Source organism: Myotis myotis, unplaced genomic scaffold, assembly GCF_014108235.1.
Source record: "Myotis myotis isolate mMyoMyo1 unplaced genomic scaffold, mMyoMyo1.p scaffold_m19_p_82, whole genome shotgun sequence".
NCBI lineage: Eukaryota > Metazoa > Chordata > Mammalia > Chiroptera > Vespertilionidae > Myotis > Myotis myotis.
The window spans coordinates 33,255-58,105 of record NW_023416393.1 but is presented as its reverse complement, the minus strand read 5'-3'; the positions used below and the strand labels follow the sequence as shown (position 1 = coordinate 58,105).

Here is a 24,851-nt window from a genome sequence, read left to right as displayed (position 1 = left end):
TTTCTGCTATTTGTACCTAAAAACATTATCATCTTGACTGCCTTGTATGCCATCCTGGCCAAAAATGAAAGTCCTTCAGAAACCTGCTGAGCTGGAGAGAAAAACACAGATTTAGGAAGCAGGGGATAGAACCCAGGGCACTAAAGGACACAGCCTAAGGACTCAGCCAGCATCTTTGGAAGGAAATGCAGGATTCCTGAGCACCTGCAAATTGCATGCAAACACAAAGAGCCCAGCTCTCCAGGACCAAGATCTCTAACGGTTTGTAAGTCAGTGTGTCCAACTGTGAGCTATGTGGGTTCATTTTGGAAGGGAGTAGGAGAGCTTTGTCACCCCACAACTTCTTCCTGCTTTACACAAGCTTATAGCAACTCCGCTGCCTGCCATGCATGGTCTCTTGCTATATGAACACAGTTAGAAAGAGCAAGAGGCTTATCTGAGTGCACAGGCAGCTAGACCTGGCCTGTGGGTAAGTAAAGAGCCTACTAAGCTATTTCTGCAGATTTGCACTGATTACTGGCTCAGGGCTTAACCAGCACAAGGTAGTATGTTTTACCAGCCTTCTCTACTTTGCACTAAGTAACTTGGTCAGAGAAACAAGTGCCTATTGTTATATAGTGGAGTGTAGATCAAGTTTTAGTCAAAGGGGCCCTCCTCAGCCTGGGGCCTTGCCCTCCCAGCCCATCATCAGCCTTTAGTAGCAATTGCCTGGGAAACAGGAAGCATGAGTAGATGGTTACCAGGACCCAGGGCTGGGAAATCAGTGATCTTGCCTCATGGATCAGCACCTCCTGACCCCCAGCTGACCTCAGGCACAAACTGCACTTGCCTAAGGATTGATCCTAAAGCTCTCAGCCCATATTTCAGGCGGAAGGCCAACCCTCAGTGCTGTCCTTTCAAAGGTTCTGCCAGCACAACCCCAGGTTTCCTGCTGGGGGTGCTCAGGGCACACATATGCTGTTAGGAGCATCTCATGAGCTGCTGATGGTTTCAGACAGTAGAGAGGCACTGAGGACCACACTGTATTTACTCAGCACAGGACTCATAACAACGTGTTGTAGACATGCTCCCATTGTGTAGCCTGAGCCAATTGATGTGTATAGATACATGCAACTTATCTATATAAAGTTTCCCGTGTTGGTTTGTTTTGCTGGTATTTGCATTTTATCCTTGAAAACCTACAGACACCCAGCTGTTACTCCTTGATGTAAAAAGACTTTCTGTGGTGGCTTGAGGCCATTTGCGTCCTTCTCCTATGCATCGCCACAGTGGTTCAGAGAATTCAAAACTTAAACAAGAAGGAAAGCCAGTCAGTGTTCCTCAGGGAGGAAGGACAGAGGAGAAATAGTGCCCACGCTTGAAGAGTGTCTTCAGGAAAATAGAAATGTCTAATGGGTAATTTTAAAATGAAGCTGTGTGATGCAACTCCCTCTGTTGTTTCTCCCATTAGATCTTCTGTGAAGTACATGGTACTAACAGTTTATGTGAATGGAAGCGTCAAATATGTGAACATTTGCTGCGTTGCCTTCCATGTCCTGGAGGATGTGAAGAGCGCAGACGGCACTCTGGGGCCCGGGAGCTGGAAGATCGGGGCCCTGGTGCACGGGTGCAGGTGGTGCACTGTTCCAAGAAGTGCTACTCACGCTGAAGTGTGGATGAGTGTTGCCCCTGAAACTGTGATGGTCTCAATCCGCACAACCATTGGTGTGGCCCTAAATTAACGGCCAGCTGGTAGGTGGATTTGCTTTCTTGTAGCAACACATTTATAGAGCTTCTCCTGTGTAGATGGCTGGGATTTCATTCTTGCCTTGGAGTTTCCTATATGCTGTGGGAAGGTAAAATTAAATGCAAAGCTAGAAATGCAAACCATAGTAGATGCCAAGTGTCCCATGAGTCATGCAGAAAGTTTCTTAGAAACACTGGTCCTATTAGGTCTCTGTGAGAAGTGTCCCAGGGTCACGTAACTGGGGAAACACCCCTACACTGCCGCCTCCTCAGAGGTTCTCCATGCATATGAGCAGGTGGAAGGCTTGGGGACGGGGCTACCACAATGTAACCTGCATACCTTTTGGTAACCCAGAATTCCCCATTCACTAGAACATAAAAACCACTCTTGTATAACATCAATTAAACACTCCAAGAAAAGGGGGAGGCTGTTGAAGACACATGCTGAGGATAAGGAAGGGAGAAATCACCCTGGGCTAAAATTCCTGTTCAAGGGAAGCATCTCAGGGAGGCAAAGGAAGAACGACACAGCCTCTTGAGACAGACAGCATTCAGATGAGCAGGGGCAGGGCAGAAAGAGAATGCTAGGGAACCATGACAGCGAGGCAGGAAGGTGGGAGCACACACACAGACACACACACATGCCCCCACAGATCACACACACACACACATACACACACACACACTCACACACACACATCCCTCACACACACACATCCCCCACACACACATCCCCCCCCCCCCAAGCACACATTCCCCCCACCACATTCCTGACTCATGACTTTGGGAAGGGGCTGCGGAAAAATTGGAAGAGGTAAGTAGGAACCATCAGATTTTGAGTCTTAAATGTCAGGTGACAGCTCTAACTTTACTCTGTACGTCACAATAAATACTGAAAGTTTTGCATAAGAAATGGCCATGAACCAAGCAATGTTTAAGACTGGCTGTTGGAGGAGAAAGACTGTATGTAGAAAGGAGCCCAGTTAGGAGGGCAGGAACACGACGAGAAGACCCGAACTAGGGCAGTGGGAGAGGGGGTGATCTTGGCATCGAGTGGGTAGAGGCAGAGATGCTGGCACAGGACACTGTCCACAACAAAAAGCTATCCAGTCCAAAATGTTAATCATGCCGAGGTGGGAGAACGCTGATTTCGAGGTGGAGATGGGGTAGTTTAACTCATCTTCTTATTTCTAAACTGAAGTGCTTCATGAGTGTGTGGACTGAATTCTTGTTAAAAGCCAATAAAAATCAAAGTCACCACAGCAGCTTCTCTGAACTCCATAGGAATGGTGTTGGCGGCATCAGCTGATGGCCATGTAATCACCACTTGGGACTAGGTTGGAGCACAGAGCTTTCTTATAGACAACACCCCTGGCGAGAAATTGTCCTGATGGTACAAGAAGAAATAGACACCCCCAAAAGTCCCGGAGAAGTTTTAACAACGAAAATAGTAGGCTGTGGAAATCCAAGCAGATACCTGTCACCCTGTTCCTACAACAGCCGACCCTCCTGGAGGCAACTGCGCCAGCGCTGTGTCAAAAGAACCTGGTCAGGCAAAGGCTGCGATTGCCCACAGGTTCTCTGGGGAAGAGGGGGAGAGAGAGAACTCAAACTTCCCATCACTCAACTTGCTCTAACACAGCACAGAGGGAGGCGGGTGTGACAGCTTTAAGCAGACGGCTGCTCTAGGTGAGCCAGGAACAGAGTGACCCCAAGGAGTTTCATGAGCCCAGAAAGGACACTTCACTTTGTTTCACTGGACTGTTTTCACCAAGAATCCCTGACCGGGTGTGCAAACCCGTTTGAGGAAGGTATCTTGCAGTTTCTCTTGGTTGCCAATAAATACATTGCAAAATGTACAATCTGTTAGAAAAATGAGGACATGCCCTGGCTGGGGTGGCTCAGTTGGTTGAGCATCATCCAATCCACCGAGAGATCGTGGATTCGATTCCCGGTCAGGACACATGCCTGGGTGTGTGGGCTTGGTCCCCAATAGGGGCAGCTAATCAATGTTTCTCTCTCATTGATGTTTCTATCTTTCTCTCTCTCTCTCTCTCTCCCTCTCTCCTTCCCTCCCTCCCTCAAAAATAAATAAAAATGTATTTAAAAAATATGAGGACATAAAGGAATTAATGGTGGATACTGTTTACTGCTACATAGGAAAGAAGAGAGAAGGGCCTGAAACAGCATAGGAAATGCCAGGGACCATTAGATCAGTGAGTGACAGGTGCGCTCCTTTCTCCCTCCACACAGGAAACACCCCAAACTATTTACTGTTGCCTCAAGGCTCTCCCAGTAGATGACAACAGGTCATGGGTAAGATGGTCAGAATGGGGGAAATGTGTCTGGTGGGACAGAGTTTTGGGGAGAGGCACACACCTGGGAAACCAAAACCAGTACTGGTTTCCAGATACTGATTTCCAGGGTTCCCAGGGGAGCAGCCAGAGATAGGGGTTCACATGTCCCAGCCACAAGCCCCATTGCAACGCTGCCTAAATTTGGGAAGAGAGCCGAGCCGGTTTGCTCAGTGGATAAAGCAACGGCCTGCGGACCGAAGGGTCCCAGATCTGATTCCTGCCAAGGGCACATGCCTGTGTTGCAGGCTCAATCCCAAGTAGGGGCCATGCAGGAGGCAGCCGATCAATGATTCTCTCTTATCATTGATGTTTCTCTCTCTCTCTCTCCCTTCCTCTCTGAAATAAAGAAATACATTTTTTAAAAAAAAAGAATTTGGAAAGAGGCCCCTTCTTTAGGAGCTGTTCTGCTGTCTTCCAGAAAATTGTCATAAAATTACGTGGCTACAATGAGTGCTATGTCGAGCTGCCCCCCTTCCCTTCAGAGTTGGGTGAAGCACAGTTTGTGAAATCGTAAAGGCAGAGCCCTGGTGAAGGTATCAGTGGTCATCAGAGGCTGGAACTTACACATTCATTGTTCCTAGGGAGGCAGGTTAGGAAGAAACTGGGAAAATTCCTTGGCAAGTGGAATGGGGAAACTGAGACAGCTGAAAAAAATGGCCGAGGAATTTACATCCAGATATAGAAGGTCACCAAGGCAGAAAGCCTCGGGTGCCTAGTAAACGGGCAGAACTGGTGGCCTTTCCTCCCCTGGCATTTCGCTGGTCGAGCAATTTAGACCCCTGACCTTTCCTCCCTACAGATAACACCTAGGCCTCAGTTGTGTTTCAGCTCCAGGCCCAGAAAAGCAGCAAAACCAGGAGGGAGATGCCAGGACCAGGGCAATGACTAATGACCCCCTGCTTTGGTGCTGACCAATCAGTAGAGAACATGACCCTGAAAGAACACACCTGGAAACACTCATGAATATTCTATTGAGATCCTGATCTAAGATCTCCCCTAACTCCCAGCCTTTAAAACCCTCAAGACTGCCCTTGCTGGTTTGGCTCAGTGGATAGAGCATTGGCCCCGGGATTGAAGGATCACAGGTTTGATTCTAGTCAAGGGAACGCACCTCAGTTCCCTAGCAGAAAAATGATGGCACACAATAGGTTTCAGTTAGTGTTTGCTGAATGGAAGAGTGAATGGCTTCACTCATTTATTGAATGACTGTGGACCTGATGCTGTGATGACAATATGAAGGCGAATAAAATGCAGCCTTTGCTCCCTACAGAGAAAGAGTTCACATGCCAGCCTCCCTCCCTCCCGCCTCCCTGCCTCTGCTCCCAGAGGTGCTCATTTGCCTCACACACTCATTGTCTCAAAGCACACACCTGTTGTCTTTATCCCCTCCTCTCTCCCTCTCTCTCTCTCTCTCTCTCTCTCTCTCTCTCTCTCTCTCTCTCTCTCTCTCTCCCCTTCCTTTAACTCTTACCCAATTCATGACGGATGAGCATAAAAAGTAGTACTGGTAACTAAACATTCATTAAGAGAAAGTCAGTTTTGAAGGAGGAACAATAATATTGATTGTGAACATTTATCAAGTGTTTATCATATACCTCACTCTCAGCCAAGCAATTTACATGCACTTCCTCATTCAATCAGTTTAGATAATGGAACTATGGCAGCAAGAAGTAACTTGTCTGGGTCACAGAGACAGTACCTGGTCTGAACCACGTCAGTCTGATTCAGAGCCCAGGCTCTACCAGGGGGAACAGAAGGACAGCTGTGTGGGAAACTGTTTATTGCCTTCACTATCTGATAAGCATAGACAGAGCACTCCCCGAAACCCCCCCCCCCCCAAGGCTGGGTGCCTTTGAAGCCCTCCCAAAGGTCTGAGCTAGGCGCCACCTCTGTTTGTCCAGACAGTGGTAGCTGAAACTACTCCCCCATTTATTATTATGTAAATCCTTGCTGATGGGCTAGTCTGCCTGTTGCAGGGGGCCACCTGCCTAGGGCTATGCTATAGGGGCATCCCAGATCAATAAAAGCTGGGTGAGGCCTGAGCACAGAGAGAAGTCCTTCGGGACTTGCCGCCTGGTCCCCCAATATTGCAAAATTATCTCGTGTCTTTTTCTCTCATTTGCTGTGCGGCTCCTCTTTCAGATACCGAACCCTACTCCATGCGAGTCGTGGAAGGAAACACTCAACATCTGGCGCCCAACGGGTAATCTGGAAGTGCAGGTCTCGCTGGAGCGAGAAAAGGAAGTTTTCACCGAAAAGGTGTGGAAAACTCACCGAAAAAAGGTGAGGGGGATTCCACCCCTCGCAATGCCCAGGATCAACTACAGAAGCCCGGGTCTGTAAGTAACTGGGAACGTTTTCTTAACCAGGCTAACAAACGGGGAAGGATTTGGCTTTAAAAAAGTAGATTCGGCTTTAAAAAGGTATATTTGGCTTTTAGAAAAGTAAGAAACTTTATTATAGACTTTTGATTTGCATGCTTAAGGAGTTAAAATTTTAGCCGAACCGGTTTGGCTCAGTGGATAGAGCGTCAGCCTGCGGACTCAAGGGTCCCAGGTTCGATTCCGGTCAAGGGCATGTACCTTGGTTGCGGGCACATCCCCAGTGGGGGGCGTGCAGGAGGCAGCTAATCGATGTTTCTCTCTCATCGATGTTTCTAGCTCTCTATCCCTCTCCCTTCTTCTCTGTAGAAAATCAATAAAATATATTTAAAAAAAAAAAAAAAGGAGTTAAAATTTTAGAAGGTAATCTCTTACAGTTTTTGCATGTTATTATAGAACACAACCCTTGTTTTCTTGAAAAAGGTACATTAGATCTTAAAAGTTTGCCAAAAAGTTAATCAGAACTTGCCAAAAATTGTTTCCCCTTGTGGAACACGGCATTTCATTTCCTAGAGGTCTTAGGAGAGGTCAAGGAGGATAAATCTCCTCCCCTTGCACCCTCCGCTCCTTAAGAGGAACAGAAAAAAAAAAAAAAATGGGAGGAATGGCCTTCATGGCTCCCTCCACCTCCATGTCCTAATCCTGAAATGTTTAATTTTCCGTTAATAGAATCACCTGTGCAAAAAGGCCAAATTATAAAGAAATTGGAATATTAAAAGGTACTCCTTAAGATCAGGCTGAAAAAAGAGTGCCATGGTCATCTTAATGTGGTTTCTTGTCCAAATTAAAATCTTAATTTGTATTTGGAATCTAAAATCTGTAATAAGAAATGAAACCCTGCTGCCAAGTCCGCCTCTGGTGTGGAGAGATTCAAAGGTGGCAGGAAAAGGCAGAGCTATAAGCCCTCCCACAATGAGATTACTTAATGTTTTATTTAAAAATTACCGGAGAACATCTTATGACAACCAAACTTTGGCTAAGATAACCTTGGGTGCTAGCCATGACTTTAGAAAGCGAAATAGGGAAAAACTTAAAATGTCTTTTTCAATTAAGCATGACTTTGGGAACAAATACACCATCTTTATCCTTTTTTTCCAGCTAATGACTTAAAGCTTTTACAAATTTATAAATGCATCTGGGATTTCTGTGCACATGTAAAGGGAAAAGGCCAGTTTAAAAACGAGTGCGCATAGTTTTGAGCTGAACTTGACCTTTTGCTGTGTACAGAATAAAAACCCGAGACTGTTTTGGTCTTAAAAATGGCGAAGTTGAACCTAAGAAAGAAATGCAGACTGGTTTCCCAAAGCGATTTAAAGTAGCTTTTGAAATTTCCCGCCCTGAGGCAAGTACCACCAGGAAGTTGATAGTCAAGTTTACATGTGAATAGCAATGGTTTTGTTTCTTGACTTCCCCAACAGGAAAATTGTGACCATTTTAGCAGCTATGCCAGGCTTATTGGCTGGAAACTTAAAGCTTTTAAGTTCAAATCATCTAAAAGTATTGAGATTTATAATACTGAAATGTTGATCTGAGTATGCCTATTATGAAGTCTAGAAGATAGAAGTTAATCTATTAATTGAAAATGCCTTATATTTTATTTGAAATGTCTAAGATTTAAAGCTCTGAAAGTTTAAAGTGCAAATTGAATCGGGAGAAATTAATTAAATATCTAATGTATAACTTGTTTTTGAAAAAATAGAATGTGTTTTCTCTTAAATGATTAGGAATTCAAAATATGTTACTTCTTGGTCTGATTTTAAAAAGAGGATTAATTTTTAAGATCTCAACTGAAATTTTTAATACAAAAACCAGTTTAAATGTAATTAATATTAAGATAATTATAAAGGGTATAAACAGCTAATGAGATTTCTGTTTGTCTACAATATAATGTTGGCCATCTATCTTTTAGGGATTTTGGTTTGCTCTTCCCTTGTTTATTGTGAGAATAAGGAAATCATCTTTTCTGTCAGAGAACAGTGTAGACAGCCACAATGTTGGGCTGCGTGACTTGGCAGCCGCCATGTTGGCCGCATGGCATGCCGTGCCCCTGGGGGCCGCCATCTTGGAACAGCCCCTCCCTCTGACTTAGCCAATCACAAAAGGAGTGTCTGCTCACTGAGGCAGGATGGAATTTCAGGGGTGGAGTTTTAAGGCGGAGTTTTACTGCGGAAATGCGGATGGGGCAGAAAGTGTGCTTGCCTCGTGGATTTATTTAATACTATTTTTAAGAAGATATTTTTAATACTTAATAAATTAGCAATCATGGTCTTAATATAATTTCAGTGGTATGATAGACCAATGTTTTAAGCAGTTGGCTTTATAAGGGCCGACAATAGAGCTCGTATTTCTTAAAAGGCTTGTAGATAGAGACATTTTTAAAAGATATCTAAAATTCTCAGTAGAACCACAGTTATACATATATCATAAACAAATTAAGAGTAATTGATTCCATGGTCAAGACTAGATCCTATTATGTTGAGAACTGTTTAAAAAGTGTTAAAAATTTTTTAATTAGATATGTATTTGACAGTTTTTCCAGAGTACAATATTTCAAATTATAATATACTTGGTTGCATAAGGAATTTCTGCCAAATAAAAGAATTGATTTATTAGTAGCAAAGTCTTTATTTAAACTAGCAATGTCTTTTATTTAAAAGCTCCCCGCCGCTGCATTTTAAATTAGGCTGGAAGTGAAGCAGCGTTTGCACCTCATGTATCAGACATAAAACTTTACTGAATTTACTAATCTTTGTAATTGAATCCTAGTAAAGTAAAATTCTTCTAAAAAGTTACTGAAGGCTTCCCATGATCCCTCTGTATATGCAAATAAGCCAAAAGGGAATGCTGTTTAAAAACATTATTTTAAATTTAATAAAAAGGAGAAAGTTTAATATTTTGAAATATCTTCCACTAATATTTACAGTATAATCTAATGATTTGCTGTTAAAATACCAAATCTGAAAATAAGTACAGTCACCATAAATGTTTAATGACTTGGAATACATGGCCTTGCAGCACTATCAGTCAACATCCAAGAAGTAACCCTATAAGTTTTTCTTTTTTAAGTTAAAATTCTCCAAGTGTAATTCAGCAGGAGGAAGACAAACCAGACAACCAACAGCCCAGAGACCACCTGGGGCATGGTAAAGTGAAGTATGGTAACAATTAATTCAGGTAAAAACTGTAAGTTTCATATGTCTTAGAAGGCACATTTTTCCTTTACCTGGGAAGGACAGCATAAGGATCTAGTTAGCGTGTCAACTCAGTGCTCTGGAGATCCAAAAGTGTAATTTAGATAGCATACTGTCTCTGCTTCTGTAAATTGCTTTTTTTTTTGCTAACTAGGTTCCTCATTCCAAACCTTGAGTTTAAAATTAAGTTGTCATGACCTAGAGCAAAGAATATTCCTACATGGTATTATTCTACAAAGTTTTATTAATAATTTTTGATGCTTTATAACAGTATATGGTGCATTTATCCCAAACAAATTTACAAATGAATTTGAATGTTTTATATGAAGGGATTTATTCCTTTCCACTGTGTGGAGGGCCTCCTGGGGAAGGCACTTAAGCATTCTGTATTGACCTATCTTGACTTTTTTTGCCAAGAGGAATCCAATTGCCTACAGCTGTTATCTGAGCTCTCTGTTCAAGCTGGGATCATGAAAAGCTGGAACCATGGATCTGTCTCTGGCCCAATGGCGTAAGCTGGGCCCTCTCTGGAGGAGAAACCTGGGTTCCCTATGATCAATGCCGGGGCCCCGCCAACAGGCGAGGGGACCCAAAGGCAGTTGCTGGGTATGGAGGCCAGAGGGACATAGGCTATCAAGGAGACAGAACTGAACCTCACATCACCCTACTTGGCCCAGAGATAGCTGGTAGTCAACGACGGGTAAGATCCCACAGGGTGGGACGACCTAAGACAGGCACAGCTGGGGGCCAGTAGGAGAAAACTTGGGGTGCAACAAAGGTGGGGCACAGATCCTCACCCCCCCACAATGGTGCACGGGCTTGAACACTCGGCCCTTCTGAGGGAGGTCTCCTGTCCCCATGGCTGCTTCTTGCTTCCCATGCCCAGCCCAGATCAGGAACCAAATAACAGAAGAGATTTGGCCAGCTGAAATCAGAATCCAGAAAAACGGAGGCTTGGCTAACAGACCCTATGTCTAAATCTAGCCTAACAACAGGAATGCTCAGAGCCTTCACAAGGATGTAAAGTGATCCTTTCAATTAATATTTACAGTATAAATTAAGATTATTGTTAAAATATTAAATTTGACAGTAAAATAGTTGTCAAGTTTTCAAATTAATTAAATTTGGCTAATTTGAAATAAGTAATTATTCAAGAAGTATTAACAAAAATTTTCATTTCATGGTAAAATTGCTTAACATGCAATGAACCTAAAGCAGTCATATTTTTGTGCAGAAAAAATAAATATTTAAAGTTATCTAGACTGCATTAAAAAATTTTTCCATAAGCCTCCTAATTAAATCAAAAAAAAGGGGGATAGTGGAAGAATACCATGTAAGGAAAAATATCCTGTAACTAAATTACATCTAGAAAAATTTCTTTTTTCATTTTGTAATGCTAACAGCAAGACACCCATGAAAAACATGTGGTGTCAAAATAAGCCAAAGGAAAATCATTTGGGCAAATATAAAAAGGATTCCCCAAGTAAAATTTCAATTATTAACCTTTGGTCGAATATGTTTGTATATTTTCAGAGAACAACTCCAAGACCATGTGGATTCCTGCAACAAGGGATCCAGGAGAGAAACTGAACAGATTGCTCCAGCCACAAAGACAGGAGAGACAGTTCAGAGATGGAGATGGTGAAGACGCCTTGCCATGCTAGCAGTCAGCAGCTGTGCGTCTCTGCAGGTTGCCCAGGACCAGACCAGAAAGGACCGGACCTGCATTTTCCACCATCCAGAACCAGCATTTCATTGCTGGCATGTACACATGAACTGTCGGACATTGAAACATGGACTCAGAACTTTTGGACATTGAAATTGGGACTTGATTATTTTTTAAAGAAAAAATAAGGGGGAGATGTGGGAAACTGTTTATTGCCTTCACTATCTGATAAGCATAGACAGAGCACTCCCCGAAACCCCCCCCCCCCGAAAGCTGGGTGCCTTTGAAGCCCTCCCAAAGGTCTGAGCTAGGCGCCACCTGTTTGTCCAGACAGTGGTAGCTGAAACTACTCCCCCATTTATTATTATGTAAATCCTTGCTGATGGGCTAGTCTGCCTGTTGCAGGGGGTCACCTGCCTAGGGCTATGCTATAGGGGCATCCCAGATCAATAAAAGCTTGGTGAGGCCTGAGCACAGAGAGAAGTCCTTCGGGACTTGCCGCCTGGTCCCCCAATATTGCAAAATTATCTCGTGTCTTTTTCTCTCATTTGCTGTGCGGCTCCTCTTTCAGATACCGAACCCTACTCCATGCGAGTCGTGGAAGGAAACACTCGACACAGCTGTTCATGGCTAATGTAACCCCACTGTGGGGTTTTCCCTCCACCCCTTCCCACACCACAAGCAGTGGTTCTCTACATGTTCCTACAGCACTGTGCTCACCCCCTCCTTCTGCTCTGATCACATCAATGCCAGGTGTGTGTCTGACAGGGTGAGCTGGGTCCATTTTCACTCATGACCAGCACAGGTGCTCAGTGAGCATTCTTCTCCTCTCCTCTCTCCTGTTCAGTCCCCTGACCACCTTGATTCTGACTCTTCTGCTCCACCTTATATAGCATTCCAGCTGTTAAGTGTTACCTGTTCTGGGCTGCATTCGTTATCTATTACTGTGCAACAAATTGCCCTAAACTTTGCAGCTTGAAACAACAAACATTTATTATCTCAAAGTGTCTGTGGTTCAAGGATCCAGGAAGCTTCACTGATGGTTCTGGTTCAGTTCCTCCTGAGACTGCAGCCAAGATGTCAGCTGGAGCTGTGGTCATCTGAAGGCTCAAGGCCGGGAGCGTCTGCTCCAGGTTCGCTCATGTGGCTGTTGACCTGCTTTAGGAGGCTTGCTTCCCAGCTGACTCATGTGGGTCTCTCCACGGGGCTGTCCCAGCCTCTGGCAGCTTATTTCCCCAGAGCACACAATCCAAGAGAGAGCAGGAGAGCATCCAAGATGGAAGCCATAGACTTAAAAAAATCTTTATTGTTTAAATTATTACACATGTTCCCCCTTTCCCTCACTGACCTCTTCCAGCTGGCCTTCACTCCCCACGCCAGGTCTTCACTTATTGTCTGTGTCCATGGGTTATGCATATATGCATACAAGTTCACAGGTTGATCTCTTCCCACCCACCTGCCCTCCCCTGCCTTCCCTCTGAGGTTTGACAGTTTGTTCAATGCTTCTCTGTCTCTGGATCTATTTTTGTTCATCAGTTTATGTTGTTCATTATGTTCCACCTATGAGTGAGATTATGTGATCCTTACCTTTCTCTGATTGGCTTATTTGACTTAGTATAATGCTCTCTAGGCTGTTGCGAATGGTAAGAGTTCTTTCTTTTTTACAGCTGTGTAGTATTCCATTGTGTAGTTGTACCACTATTTTTTATATCCACTCATCTGCTGATGGACACTTAGGCTGTTTCCAAATCTTAGCTATTGTAAATTGTGCTGCTATGAACATAGGGGTGCATATATTCTGTCTGATTGGTATTTCTGATTTCTTGTGATATATCCCTAGAAGTGGGATCACTGAGTCAAATGGGAGTTCCATTTTTAATTTTTTTGCGGAAACTCCATACTGTTTTCCACAGAGACTGCACCAGTCTACATTCCCACCAGCACTGTATGAGAGTTTCTTTTCTCCACATTCTCACCAACACTTGTCATTCATTGATGATAGCATTCTGGCAGGTGTGCGGAATAGCAATCTTGAGAAAGAAGAACAAGGCTGGAGGAATCAAGCTTCCTCATTTCAAGCCCCATTACAAAGCTAGAGTAATCAAAACAGTATGGTATTGGCATAAAAACAGACACCTCTGTGGATCAGAATAAAAAGCCCTAAAATAAACATATGCATATATGCTCAATTAATTTATGACAAAGGAGGCTAAAGTATTCCATAGGAAAGGATAGACTCTTTAATAAATTGTGTTGGAAAAGCTGGACAGCCACATGGAAAAGAAAATTGGACCCCTACCTAATTCCATACATAAAAATCAACTCAAGGCGGAGAAACCAAGATGGTAGCATAGGTAAACACCGGAGATTGCTGCCTTGAACAACCACTTCAAGAATACAACTAAAAGATGAAATGGACATCATCCAGAACCACAGGAAGGCTGGCTGAGTGGAAAAATCTACTAGAAGGACAGAGAAAAGCATACCGATACTCAGAGGAGGTGCAGTGCAGAAGTAAAATACAAAGGTGCAGAGGTGCATGTGGAGAGGGCTGGCGGCTGAAGACATGATTGTCTTTTTCTGTCGGGAGGGAGTCTCAGTCTCTTAACTCCAGTTCCGGGCGACTCTGTGAGGACCCAGACTCATACGGGAGAAACAGGACTGTCTCGCATCGGTCAGAACTCGAGGGCAGCTTTCTCTCGGAGGCACTCGCAGCAATTGCCAGGGCCTCTGAGGACAGGACTGAAAGCAGTTATACTGCTCGCTCTGCCCGCCTTGTTGATCCCCTGGGACCCCACCCCACCCAAGCCCTGCACGGAGGCTTTTGCATATGAAAGGCCCGGCCCTTTGTAATCTGAAAATTACTTAACAAACTGCAGCTGCCCCAAGGCCCCAGGGCAACTTGCATTGCTTTACAGCTGGCTTCTGCTGGGTAGCCTCAGGTAGAGGCTAGATTAGCACCTCCTTAGATCCAAGAGCCAGTGTACCCAGTGGTCAGAGTGGGACCATCCAGATTACAACTCCTCAGATCCATAAGGGACACACTCAGGGGGCAGACTCAGTGAGCACCAAAGCCCCACTGAAGCAAGTCTTGCCCCATAAGGGTGTCTTCAGCAGAGAAGTTCTCCCGCTGTAGACACAGCTGATTCTCACAGCCAATTGGCCTGGAGGTCAAATGCTCCCAGTGTTACCTACAACAATCAAGGCATAACTACAACAAGACTGTGCACAAAGCCCACAAGGGGGTGCACCAAGAGTGTCTACCTGTAGCGGTCAAGCGGAATGAAGTTAACTAGAAGAGGACGTTCTGCCAGGAAAAGGCAGGAGCCTGCAAGCAGGCCACGTCAGAACAAAGTCTTGCAAGCAATATTTATTGTTCAGAGGCAGAACTTTCCTTGAGGTGATAAATAGTCCATGAGGGCATGGAAAGTTCAAGGGAGGGTGCACTGCTGCAGGTGGAAAGAGTCTTTGTATAACATAGGAAATTAATAGTTAAATGTATAACTTAGCTCAGATGATCTCATAAGCATGCTTGTTAATCATTGTTACTTGCTGTACTCCATTATTATTTGCTGTACTCCCTGAATAAAAGCCATGAGGGCTTTGGGGGCTTTTGCTACTTGCCTGAGCGAGCGGTAGCCCTCTGCTTCTCTGTATCCTGTCGTCCGACTCATCTCTGTGTCTCCGTTCACAAAGAACATCAATACTACCTCAGGTAATTGGGGAGGCTGAGCCACTGGGCCCTATGGACACTTAGCACAGAAAGCCACTCTATAGACACAGCGAAGCATTAAAAATGCTGAGACAAAGAAACAGGACACAAATGACAGAAATGGAGGAAAGCAAACTACTGGATATAGAGTTCAAAACCACACTTTTAAGGTTTTTCAAGAATTTTCTAGGAACCGCCAATAAACTTAATGAGACCCTCAAGAAATCTAGTGAGACCCTCGATATTGTGATAAAGGACCAACTAGAAATTAAGCATACACTGACTGAAATAAAGAATATTATACAGACTCCCAACAGCAGACCAGAGGATCGCAAGAATCAAGTTAAAGATTTGAAATACGAAGAAGCAAAAAACACCCAACCAGAAAAGCAAAATGAAAAAAGAATCCAAAAATACAAAGACAGTGTAAGGAGCCTCTGGGACAGCTTCAAGTGTACCAACATCCAAATTATAGGGGTGCCAAAAGAAGAGAGAGAGCAAGATATTGAAAACCTATTTGAAGAAATAATGACAGAAAACGTCCCCTACCCGGTGAAAGAAATAGACTTACAAGTCCAGGAAGCGCAGAGAGCCCCAAACAAAAGGAATCCAAAGAGGACCACACCAAGACACATCATAATTAAAATGCCAAGAGCAAAAGACAAAGAGAATCCTAAAAGCAGCAAAAGAAAAAAAGTCAGTTACCTACAAGGGAATACCCATACGACTGTCAGCTGATTTCTCAACAGAAACTTTGCAGGCCAGAAGGTAGTGGCAAGAAATATTCAAAGGGATGAATGCCAAGAACCTACAACCAAGATTACTTTATCCAGCAAAGCTATCATTCAGAATTGAAGGTCAGATAAAGAGCTTCACAGATAAGGAAAAGCTAAAGGAGTTCATCACCACCAAACCAGTATTATATGAAATGCTGAAAGGTATCCTTTAAGAAGAGGAAGAAGAAGAAGGCAGCAATCTCCAGTGTTTACCTATGCCGCCATCTTGGTTTCTCCAAAAATGAAAACCTTTAAATGGGGATGTAAAACCCCTCCCCACCCTGAGCTCTGGCACTGATGTCTGTGGTTCACAGGCTGGCTGAGCCCCAGCATTGGTTGTGAGCTTCTTACAAAACCCCCAGCCTCTCTCATACCCAGAGAATTAGGCACAGACAGGAACCACCTGTGTAACACCCTGCAGGCGAGGCTGACACACAGACATGGGGATCCTGGTCTGGGTTCTTGCTGCTCAATGTGGGATCTGAAGATCAGCAGCATCGGCACCTTGGGATAGAGCCAGACTCTCACATTCTGCTCCTGACATCCTGAGCCAACAAGAGGTCCAGGTGGTTCCTGCGCACAGGAACCCTGGGGGCTCCATGGTGCCTGTGCCTTCTAGACCCGGAGACAGAACAGTGCAGTCGGCTCAGCACTGGGTCCTGGGTTCAGTCCTTCTTCCTTGGTCTCCTGTAGCCATCAGTCCTTTGGTGACCTCGTTCGTTCTCAAGGCTTTAAAGTTCATCCTCAGGGATAATTCATCATGTCCTTAAGTGCTTTCCTCAAGGTCACATTCCCAGTGAGGCCACCACTGACTGGCCACCCAAATCAACAGACATGCCCTAGGTGGTTTAGCTCAGTGGATAGAGCATCGTCCTGTGGACTGAAGAGTCATAGGTTAGATTCTGGTCAAGGGCACATACCTGGGGTGCAGGCTTGTTCCCCAGCAGGGGACATCCAGGAGGCAACTGATCAATGATTCTCTCCCATCATTGATGTTTCTATCTCTTTCTCCCTCTATCTTTCTCTCTGAAATTAATTATATATATACTAGAGGCCCGGTGCATGAAATTTGTGCACTGGGGGTGGGGGTTCCCTCAGCTCAGCCTGCCCCTCTCACAGTCCGGGAGCCCTCAGTGGACGTCCTACTGATGGCCACAGTCTGGCAACAGAGGCTCGGAGCAGGCGTCCCGTGTGTGTGTGTGTGTGTGTGTGCGCGCGTGTGCGTGTGCATATGTGTGTGTGTGTGTGTGTGTGTGTGTGTGTGTCCCCACTGGGGGTCTTCCCCCAGCCACATTGGAGGCTCAGAGTAGGCACTGTGTGTGTGTGTGTGTGTGTGTGTGTGTGTGTGTGTCTGCTGGGGGCCTGCCCCCAGCCACATTGGAGGCTTGGAGCAGGAGCCTCTCTGTGTTGATCTCTCAGGCTCCTGGCCTCCACTCCACTGCATGTTGTACTCTCCCTTGAGCTATGGCCAGGATGGGGGTGCTGCTTGCAAGCCGGGCTTTCCTGCTCCAGGATTGCCTTGGGGACGGGGGAGCAGGCCCAGCTGGGGGCTGCCCACAGGCCAGGCTTTCCCGCTACCAGGTCTCCATGGCAACCGGGGAGCAGGCCTAGCTTGGAGCTCCTGTGCAGGCCAGGCTTGCTCTCCTGCTCCTGGATCCCCATGGCAACCGGGGAGCAGGCCCAGCTGGGGGCTTTCCTGCTCCTGGATCAGGCGCAGCTTGGGGCTGCCTGCAGGCCGGGCTTTCCTGCTCCCTGATCAGGCACAGCTGGGGGCTGCCTACAGGCCGCACTTTTCTACTTACCAATGGCCAGATCTCCACAGCTACCCAGGGCCCAGCAGCACTTTCCTGCTCTCCAATAGTCATAGGGTCCCGGCTGGGGGCGGGGCTTAGCAGTGCGGGGCTTAGGTGGCACGGGGGTCCTGGTTGGGGGCTCAGGTGGCACATATGGGTCCCGGCTGGGAGCGGGGCTTATGCCCCGCTGCCCAGGGCTGCACATGGGGCCCAGATGGCAGCTCGCACTGTCCCACCCTGCCTGTAGTATAGGATAGAGGCCTGGTGCATGGGTGGGGGCCAGCTGGTTTGCCCTGAAGAGTGTCCCGGATCAGGGTGGGGGTCCCGCTTGGGTTCCTGGCCAGCCTGGATGACGAGCTGATGGCTGTTTTTAGGCTTCCCCCACCCCCTTTAGGGTGGGGGTCCCCACTGGGGTGCCTTGCCAGTCTGGATGAGGGGCTGAGGGCCCTTTTCAGGCTGGCAGGTAACTGAAGCCCCTAGCCTCTCCTTTTTTTTCTTTTTTCCTTTTTTATTCTGGGATTTATTTACTTTCTATGGCTGTCACTGGAGCTGAGAGCCGGCTTTAGGTCTGAGGCCGGCTCCAGCTTGAGGCCTCGGCTGCTGAAAGCAGATATCTGGGCTTTGTTTAGCTTCGATAATTGAAACTCTGTTGCCATCACTGCCACTCTAAGCTCTGAGCCTGCTGCCAGCTGAAAGCAGGTTTCTGGAGCTTGTTTAGCTTCTATAATTGCAACATTGTTGCATCCGGAGATCAGAGCTGGGCGGCAGCAGGCGGGGAACCTTGGCTTCCTCCATCACTGGAGCAAGCAAGCCTCATGTTCGCTTCAGCTGCCTGGCTGCCGGCCGCCATCTTGGTTGGCAGTTAATTTGCATATCCTGCTGATTAGCCCATGGGAAGTGTTTGGGGGTATGGTCAATTTGCATGTTTCTCGTTTATTAGATAGGATATGTATATCTCTACACTAATAAAAGAGAAACATGCAAATTGGTGTCACACTGCTACCCTACCCATTGGCTAATCGGGGCGATATGCAAATTAACTGCCAGCCAAGATGGCAGCCGGCAGCCAGGCAGCTTGAAGCGAACATGAGGCTTGCTTGCTTCAGTGACGGAGGACTCCAATGATCCCTGCCTACCCCTGCCAGCCTCTGAGCTTGCAGTTTGAAACATTGTTACAAATATAGAAGCTAAACAAAATCCCAGAAACCTGCTTTCAGAGAGCCAGGATCTCAGAGCTGGAGTTGAAACAGTGTTTCGATTATAGAACCCAAACAAACCAGATACCTGCTTTCAGCAGCCGAGGCCTAAGAGTTGGAGCCAAGCCTCAGAGCTAAAGCTGGCCCAGAATAAAAAAAATGAAAAGAAAAAAAGGAGCGGTTGGGAGCTTCAGTCACCCACCAGCCTGAAAACAGCCCTCAGCCTCTCACCCAGACTGGCCAGGCGCCCCAGTGCAAACCCCCACCCTGAAGGGGGTGTGACCAGCTGCAAACAGCCATCATCCCCTCACCCAGGCTGGCCAGGCACCCAAGCAAGATCCCCACCCTGATCCAGGACACCCTTCAGGGCAAACCAGCTGGCCCCCACTCATGCACCAGGCCTCTATCCTATATAGTAAAAGGGTAATATGCCTCCCAGCACTGGGATCAGTGGAGCCGCGAGGCCTCCCGGCACCGGGATCAGCATGACAGGGGGCAGCACGCAAACCCCCTGATCGCCCTGTGGCTCTGTGTGTGACAGGGGGCGGGGCCACAACCTCCATATCCTCCCTGCTCTGTTCGTGACAGGGGAAGGTGCCCCAACCCCCTGATCAGCCCTGCTCTGTGCCTGATAGGGGGGAGCTCCCCAACCCCGATAGCCCTGTGGCCCTGAGTGTGACAGGGTGTGGCGCCCCAACCCCCTGATCTGCCCTGCTCTGTGTGTGACAGGAGGCGGTGCCCAACTCCCCTATCGGCCCTACTTTGTGAGTGACAGGGGGGAGCTCCTCAACCCCCTGATCGGCCCTGCTCTGTGCGTGACAGGGTACGGAGCCCCAACCCTCCTGATGGGCCCTGCTCTGTGACAGGGGACAGTGCCCCAACCCCCTGATTGGCCCTGCTCTGTGCATGACAGGGGGTGGTGCCGCAACCTCCCCATTGACCCTGCCTTGAGTGTGACAGGGGGCGGTGCCCCAACCCCCCAACCGGCCCCACCCTGAGCGTGACTGAGGGTGGCATCGCAACCTCCCGATCCACCCTGCTCTGTGCATGACAGGGGGCGGCGCCCCAACTCCCCAATCGGCCCTGCTCTGAGCCCAACCAGGGGCTGCCCCTAGGGATTGGACCTGCCCTCTGCCACCCGGGAGCAGGCCTAAGCCAGCAGGCCGTTATCTCCCAAGGGGTCCCAGACTGTAAGAGGGCACAGGCTGGGCTGAGGGACTCCCCCTCCCTGCCGAGTGCACAAATTTTTGTGCACCGGGCCTCTAGTATATATATATATATATATATATATATATATATATATATATATATATATATATACCAAAAACCAAAAACACCCATTCCCTTGTCCACCACAGCCTTGAGTGGGCTTGCCTCCCCACGATGTCATTGCCCAGAACAGTTACTCCTTGTCACACAGATGCCTTCCATGTTTACTGTGCTTTTTCATTCACTGTTTCTTCTCACACAACGTATGTCCCACAGGAAAGCAGCTTTTCTGATTTTCCTTCAATGGTCCCCACATGCGGAAACACTGTCACACATCTGGCACACAACTAATATTGGTTCATGAATGGTCCATGTAGAGCACCTCCCGATGCTAGAGACACGTCTTCATTAATGTGGCCTCAGACCACAACTGTCCTGTGGCAGCTACAGCACAGCGAGCTCTCACATTGACATCAGGGCACCTGCTCTTCCCACAGAGGGGCTCTCCCCTGCAACAGCCTCAGCACAGCAAACACAAATTCTCAGTGCTTCCCTTTATTTCCACTCAAATTTTAGGATCTTCTCCTTTAATTCCTCTTTAAAATATATATATATATACTTTTATTGATTTTAGAGAGGAAGGGAGCGAGATAGATAGAAACATCAATGATGAGAGAGAATCATTGATAGGCTGCCTCCTGCATGTCCCCTACCGGGGATCAAGCCCGCAACCCAGGCACATGCCCTTAGCCAGAATTGAACCTGCGACCCTTTAGTCCGCAGGCCAACGCTCCATCCACTGAGCCAAACCACCCAGGGCAATTCTTTTTAAAAATATGTTTTTATTGATTTTCTGAGAGAGGAAAGAGGAGGGAGAGGCAGATTGAAACATCAATGATGAGAGAGAATCATCCATTGGCTGTCACTTGTATGACCCTGGTGGGAACTGAGCTGAAATCTGGGCATATGCTCTGAAAGGAAATCCAGCCATGACTTCCTGGTTCCTGGGTGGAGACTCAACCACTGAGGCACACCAGCTGGGCTGTTCTCCTTTAAGGAACTCATCACCCCTTCATGGCAAGAAGTGAAGAAGAGTGTATATCCAGACTCTTATTTCAATCAGGTAGTAAGAAGCTGCAGCTGAGCGCACCAGGAAGTAAAAACAGGAATGGGGAGGACCCAGCCCCACCTCACCTGGACAGGAAAGGCTGGGGAGGGGGTGTGGTGGGCAGGGGTGGGACAGCCTCCCACCTCCTCACATTACGCTGATAGGAACACACACATTCAGATGCCGTTTGCAGAAAGAAATCAGAGTTTCCTGAATCACAAAGTGGGAGCGTGAACAAATCTCCCATCACTCAGTTCCCCACAAGGCACGTGCCTCACCCTGTGGAAGAAAATGATCATGAACAAACTCAGTTCAGTGGCTGTAAGTAGTGACCTTCTCAACAGCCCACCACAGGCTCACTATGTCCCAAAGAATCCTCACCCCCAAATCCTCTCCCTTTTGCCCCAACCCCTGCTATCATCAGAGTCTCACCATTAGAAGCCGTGAGAGATACATCACAGCCCTGGGCACCATCGCTGCCTGAGGTAGAATAAAACAGGATGAGGTCAGAGCCCCCAGGAGAAGAGACTAAGGGAGAAACTGTGGGGGTGAGGTCCCCCATGGGATCCAGTCTGTACTATCACAGGATGTCAGGGGTCACCCTCCATACTCACTGGCAGCCTGGGCATAGCTCCCTCCTTGTCCACCTGTGGGAAGAAAACATCCCGTGAGAAGACAGTGAGGAGGCAGGGCCATGAGGTCCTAAAGGAGTTCCTAGTCCTGGAGCCCAGAAAAGTTTCCAGAACTGTGACTACAGACCCAGGGCAGGATCAGGAAACCTGAGGAAACTACACGTGTGGGGACTGGACCAACCACCCTCACGGAGGTCTGTCCTCAGCAGGGACCTTCCTCCCTGACCTGGGAGTGCTGGGAACCAGGCCCCATCTCTAGAATCATCAGGTGATGAATCTGTGCCTCATTTCCACACGTGTCTTACTAAAGAGTGAGTGTCAGCAAATAGGGCCCCACACTGGGCAACCACACGTGTGGGGATGGTACTTGGCATTAATGAAACAGAACACACTTCTACCTGGGCTTGCAACCCCCAGTGAGACAAGAAACTCAGGCCCCACCCCTTCCCTACCTGAGTGCTTCCTCCTCCACATCACAGCTCCAGTGACCACAGCTCCAAGGATGACCAGGCCCACAACCAGGCCCACAGTGGGGATGGTGACCCAAGGAGGCGGCTCTGGGAAGGGAAGGGGAGGTGAGGACCCTTACCCTCAGGCCTCAGCCCCGACCACACTGAAGTCCTCCACAGGCCTCTGCTTCCCTAAGAAGAGGCTCTGTGCCCACGCCCCTCCTCACCCCATCTCAGGGTAAGGGGCTCGGGCAGCCCCTCATGCTGCACATGGCATGTGTATCTCTGCTCCTCTCCAGGGGGCACCACCAGGGCCACCCACTTCTGGAAGGTCCCATCCCCCGCAGGCCTGGTCTCCACCAGCTCCATGTCCTGGGTCTGCTCCTCCCCATCACGCTGCCAGCTCAGGCTGATGTCCGCAGGGTAGAAGCCCAGGGCCCAGCACCTCAGGGTGACCTCACGGTCAGAGATGGGGTGGTGGGTCACGTGTGTCTTTGGAGGGTCTGAGGAGAAGCGGGAGGAAATTCAGGGACTTGGCACTGTCAGGGGACCCTCCAGCAGCCCTCACGTGACCACCTGAGCGTGGACAGGGCACCTGGGGTGGGCGAGGGAGCACACAGGCACCACCAGCCTGGACAGAGCACCAGGGGATGACCTCTTCTCTTTAGAAAGTTCTAGTCAGAGTGACACAGCCCAGGGCAGGAGGCAGGTCTCAGGGGGAGAATGGGATTTCTGGTCCTGTCCTGGGTGGAGGCCAAAGGACTCAGAAAAGTCGGGGTCAGACCTCAGATACACTGGGTGAGGGGCAGGGAGCAGGGCCTGAGAGAGCAAGTCCCCCATGGGTCCCAGAGCCACTGCAGGGTCAATGGGAACCGCTGCTCAGTTCCTTCAGGCTTGGTCTCCCCTCTAATTGTCCTTGAGAGACTGCACCCCTAGGTGTCCCTGAGAGAAGAGAGGGCGTCACTGGATCTGAAAAGCCAGGCGGACTCAGTCTCCTGGCCCACAGGAGGGGGGTTGACACTGACCCTGTGTCCTGTCTCCTTGTTGAGCCCCAGTCCCAGGGGAGAGGAGGGAGGCCCCAGGGCCCTGGTACCTGCGCGCTGCAGCACCTCCTTCCCTTTCTCCAGGTGTCTGCGCAGCCACTCTATACAAAGGTCCTCCATTTGGTTCCTGACTCGCTCAGCCACACCTTCTGCCTCCCACTTGCGCCGGGTGATCTGCGCAGCTGTGTCGGCTGCGGTCCAGGAGCGCAGGTCCTCGTTCAGGGCGATGTAGTCGGTGCCATCGTAGGCGGACTGGTGATACCCGCGGAGGAGGCGGCCGTCCGGTCCCATGTCACAGCCCCACATCCCCTGGATCGTGTGAGACCCTGAACCGGCCGCGGGGATTAAAGAGAAACTGAAAGTGAAACCGGGTCAAAGTCCCCGCGGGCTCCTCCCGGGTGTGTGTATGGGGGGAGGTGGGGGGCGGGTTGGGGTGAAACTCGCACTCGGACACTCGGGGCGACCACGGCCCGTCCGTGGGGATGGTGGTGGTGACCGCCCCGGGCCCCGTGGCTTACCGTCCCGGCTCTGGTTGTAGTAGTCGCGCAGGTAGCGCAGGTTCCTTCGGGAAGTATATATGTCTCTCCAGATGTCCCGCCTGCTCCCGTGCCAAGAGCCCGGATCCACCAGCTCGACCCAAGGCGCCCGCGGCTCCGCCCTCTGACTCTCGGAGTCGCTGTCGAACCGCTCGAGCTGCGTGTCGTCCACGTAGCCGACCTCCAGGTACCGGGGCTCCCCGCGGCCGGGCCGGGACACGGCGGTGGAGAAATATCTCAGGGAGTGGGAGCCTGGGGGCCGGAGCGGAGGGGCTGACACCCGCCACCCTCCTCCCGGCGCGGGTTCGGGGTCGGGGGTCGGAGGGACAGGAGAGGGGAAGGGGCCCGGGAGACGGAACAGGGGCAGCGGGACGGAGAAGAGAGGGGTCAGGACCGGGTGGGGTCTGGGGTGTCGGCGGGGGTTTGGGGGGTGGAGACGCCCTTTCCCGGGGTCCTGCGCCCCCGCAGGGTGCCCTCGCTCCTCCTCCCCAGAGGCCATTCCCTCCCGACCCCGCACTCACCCGCCCAGGTCTGGGTCAGGGTCAGGGCCCCCCAGAGCAGCAGGAGGAGGGTTGGGGACCCCGTGAGCAGCATCCTCCATGTCTGGGGAGTCTGAGTTCAGGTGAGTCCGCAGAGACTTCTAACTGGGGACAAAGGTGACGCTGATTGGCTTCTGTAGCACCTGCCACCCAATGGGAGTGAGAACTGGAGACGCGTCACGAGTATCCAGGACGGAGGGCCCCACACAGGTTGTAAGAGGAGAAGTGAAACTGCGGGGAGGTGGGGACTCCCCAACACTGAGTTTCCCCGCTTCAGTCTCCGCCCTGGGGCTGGGCCCCTGAGACCAGGCCTGGGACCTGGGACATTGCCCTGACCCCTCCCCCTGCACGGAGAGCTCTGTCACACCCTCTCCCTCAGTCCTGCCCAGGGGCTGTGTGAGAACCAGGGAGACTCCCCAGGCTGGGACCAGCCCTTTCCTTCCCTTCTCCTCCTGGAACCCCTCTCCCTGGAATGCACTCTGCCTCCCACCCTCACCTCTGCCCTGGACTCTTCTAGAGGAAAACTCACCCTGGGACC

The 24,851-nt window shown here is 48.9% G+C and overlaps 1 protein-coding gene across 3 annotated transcripts in view; it reads right to left on the bottom strand.

Annotated features, from left to right (window-relative positions):
• The window catches only part of LOC118662409 (patr class I histocompatibility antigen, A-126 alpha chain-like), a 50,623-nt gene extending 26,187 nt beyond the window's left edge, over positions 1-24,436 (bottom strand). The window contains exons 1-8 of one of the 3 annotated variants that reach the window (XM_036320916.1): positions 24,296-24,436; positions 23,757-24,026; positions 23,289-23,564; positions 22,423-22,698; positions 22,199-22,303; positions 21,729-21,761; positions 21,547-21,594; positions 20,829-21,433 (exon numbers count right to left, since the gene is read on the bottom strand). In XM_036320916.1, the coding sequence (XP_036176809.1) occupies positions 21,330-21,433; positions 21,547-21,594; positions 21,729-21,761; positions 22,199-22,303; positions 22,423-22,698; positions 23,289-23,564; positions 23,757-24,026; positions 24,296-24,368 (1,185 nt within the window). In that variant the 5' untranslated portion in view covers positions 24,369-24,436 and the 3' untranslated portion in view covers positions 20,829-21,329. Of the gene's footprint in view, positions 1-20,828; positions 21,434-21,546; positions 21,595-21,728; positions 21,762-22,198; positions 22,304-22,422; positions 22,699-23,288; positions 23,565-23,756; positions 24,027-24,295 lie in introns of those variants that run through there. The other 2 variants (XM_036320915.1, XM_036320913.1) reach the window with 2 other exon arrangements.
• Between the last annotated feature and the right edge of the window lie 415 nt (positions 24,437-24,851).